This window comes from Cryptomeria japonica, chromosome 9 (assembly GCF_030272615.1).
Source record: "Cryptomeria japonica chromosome 9, Sugi_1.0, whole genome shotgun sequence".
Classification (NCBI taxonomy): domain Eukaryota; kingdom Viridiplantae; phylum Streptophyta; class Pinopsida; order Cupressales; family Cupressaceae; genus Cryptomeria; species Cryptomeria japonica.
Genome location: NC_081413.1, coordinates 493,821,702 through 493,824,975, shown reverse-complemented (window position 1 = coordinate 493,824,975; position 3,274 = coordinate 493,821,702). Strand labels below are relative to the sequence as shown.

At 38.0% G+C, this 3,274-nt stretch overlaps 1 protein-coding gene across 1 annotated transcript; it reads left to right on the top strand.

Moving 5' to 3' along the window:
* The first annotated feature begins 576 nt into the window (after positions 1 to 576).
* Positions 577 to 1,518, top strand: LOC131858462 (uncharacterized). The gene has a single exon (XM_059211702.1). It carries the CDS (start codon positions 577 to 579, stop codon positions 1,516 to 1,518), a length of 942 nt encoding a protein of 313 aa, XP_059067685.1.
* The last annotated feature ends 1,756 nt before the right edge of the window (positions 1,519 to 3,274 follow it).

Genomic DNA, 3,274 nt, shown 5'->3' with positions numbered 1-3,274 from the left:
GCTAGAAAGAAAGAACAAAATAGGATCTACTATGCAAAACATAGAGAAGAAATTTCTATAAAGTGGCGATACAAACGCCTTAATCAAAACATGGATTCCAATTATTTGCAGCCATTGCCAAATCTAGTTGCAACCCACTCTTCAGGTATTCCCATACCTCACATATTGCTAGCCTCATCTAAAACACATCCTTCAGCTATGCTCCAGCCACATTCAATTGTGCTCACCCAGTTGGCCACACAATATGAACAACCCTACAAGCAACCTTTACCAATTGATCAACAAACAAATGCAACGTCTATTGCTATAGTGACACCAATCTCAAAACATTTCAGATCTTCTACATTTACACATGCATTGGCTTATTTTCAGACAAGAATAGATGGCTTGTCGCATCTACACATATGTACAATCTACAAAGAAAAGTATGTTGGTATGCATGTCAAATTAACTCGACTTGATGTCATTTGCGCAAGATGCTATAACGAGAAGGGTGTTCACCGATTCTCTATTACAAACAATATGGACCTTGGTGAACAACCCATGGTTTTAAAATGACTCTCACAAGTAGAAGAGATGCTTATAGCAAGGATTGCTCCTATTTTGCAAGTTAGCCATGCCAGGGGTGGTCAGTACAAATATATAGTGCACACCATTAATTTCCCAGAAGACATTTCAGAAATAGCAACTACTTTGCCACGCAAATTACAACATTTGGAGATTGTGATTATTCGAAGGATAAATCTCAAAGGAAAACAATATGATTGTTATTTAAATAAGTTCCATGTTATGGATGCATTGAATTACAAAATTCAACATGACCAGTACTACAGTGATGTTATCATTGACGTTGTAGCTGCTGATTTATTGCCACAAACATCTACCGATATATCTAAATTTTTACATACCCTTCCAAATTCCTTTGATCTGCAGCCTCCTTCACCAACACAAGAGCAACTCTCTAATGATGATGAAGTTGAATTACAGACCACATCATCAGTCATCCCAAAGCTGCCATGTTCAACCCCTGAACTAGATGCCATTAAAAAGATATTGCACCTAGATAAGGATGATCAAAATGTTGCAGCTTGGCCTGAAATAAGTTGCTCACCCATTAATGAATACAACACTGAAGGCTTGTTTGCTATGGCTTTCCCAACATTGTTCCCAAGCGGATCTACATTGCCACTCCAACCAAGGACAAAACATGTTCACTTGCACGAATATGCTTTGTACTTGATAAGATATCATGACCAAAGATTTGGACAACATGTTAGGTTCAAATATTATCTTTACAATCTAATAATAAGACACCGTTCCCAACAGTCAGCTTCAGTTTTCCTACGGACCAACTTAGAAGACTCCATCTCGACTATGTTACAAGCTTTACGTGAACAGTTGCAGTCTACACCATCCGATCAATTGCCAAACCAATTAATGCATTTTGCAGCTTCATTACGAGGCACAAGAGCTTATTGGAAAAGATCCTGCAAGGATCTCACTACAATGGTACACTAATTGGGAGCACCTACATTGTTCTTCACATTGAGTGCAGCTGATACCAAATGGCCAGAGCTACATAAATTGTTTCCAGCTAACTCCTCTTCAAAATTCCAATCCACAAAGAAAATTTTTATACAAAACATTGTCCACAATCCACACGTTACAACGTTGTTCTTACAATTTAGATTCACAATATTCCATGAGGAGATTATTGACAAAGTTTTGAAATCAAAAGACCATTGGTATAGGTATGAATGACAACATCGTGGCTCCGCACATATACATGGCTTTTTGTGGTTGCCAAATGCACCTGATATGACAATTTAGACTGGTCTAACTATGATGTTGTGCAATCAGCTAAGTCCTTTTTTGATAGGTATGTTACAACATGGAATCCTCGCAACCAAGTTGCCCGAGCCAATAGACTTCACACTGCTTCACTATTTGATCCATGCATGGCTGATACAAACCAAATTCTATCTGCTGACCCTCTCTCTGATTATGAGGAACTCGTCAATGTTGTTCAACAACATACAAAATGCTCTGCTCACACTTGCTTAAAAAAAAGGCTCAGCCCTCCATTGTCGTTATAGAGCCCCTTGGCCCAAGAAGGATTTTTCAACACTGATTGTTGATACTGACCGCAAGCCATGTTATGAACCAACAAGAAATTATAATCGTTTAAATATTCACAGCCCAATCATGCTGGCAATATGGCATGCAAATGTTGATTGCTAGCCTGTTTGTTCCAAAATGGCTGTTTTGCAATATATCTCCAAATATGCTTAAAAAACAGAACAAAATTCAGAAGGATATGTTGACATGCTAAATAAAATAGTTGCTACAACTAATACGCAAGATACCATCTTGCTAGCATACCAAAAATTCATGATGGGGATAGTTGCTGATTGAGACATCAACGCATAAGAAACTTGCCATATGTTGCAAAAACTGCCATTGATCAGTTGTAGCCGACATTTTGTCTCCCTTAATGTTAGTAGGAAGGCCCTCCATCGTATTGCTGATCAAAATGACAATGCCAAACTTTGCAAATCTTATATTTTTGCTTATATGGAAAGACCTATTGAATTGGAAAAAATCTCGTTGATACAATCAACACAACAATTTTCATACAACAGCCAACGTAAGAAGCATAAATGGCAAAAACTCCAAAAACAAGCAATTGTCAATGTTTACCCACAATTTAAAACCTCTCCAAATGAGGTTGATGACAACTTTGAAGCCTATTGTTGGAGTGAGCTGCTCTTGTACAAACCCTTTCGTCATATTCCAACATATATAGGTACATCATCAGACCAAATCATTACAAATTGGAAGCTATTGTACATGCATGGTTACACACGTTGGCATATTTGTGGAATAGAACAAGAATGCACAATAGAGAATGATGCAGACTCTAACGGTGATTCTTTCTTGCATTCACACAATGAAGATCAGTATGAATGGGAGTACCTTTCACAAATGGGCGCTTCTAACAAAATCAACATAAATGATCTCCAAATGTTGGGTAGATGCGATTACGATATTAACTTCGATTGGAGTGAACCTCATCCCACTGATCCACTTCATCTTACTGTTGTTGCCTTCATTTCCACAAATAAAATAAATTGCTAGCCTACCCTTCTCCAACTAGCTTCTTCTACCACTGCTACATTCCCCTTGGCAGCAAAACAAAAACTTGTACTTGACCTCATTCTTGCCCATTATGCATCTCATCAACCCATACCTCCTCTCTGTATGATTATACAAG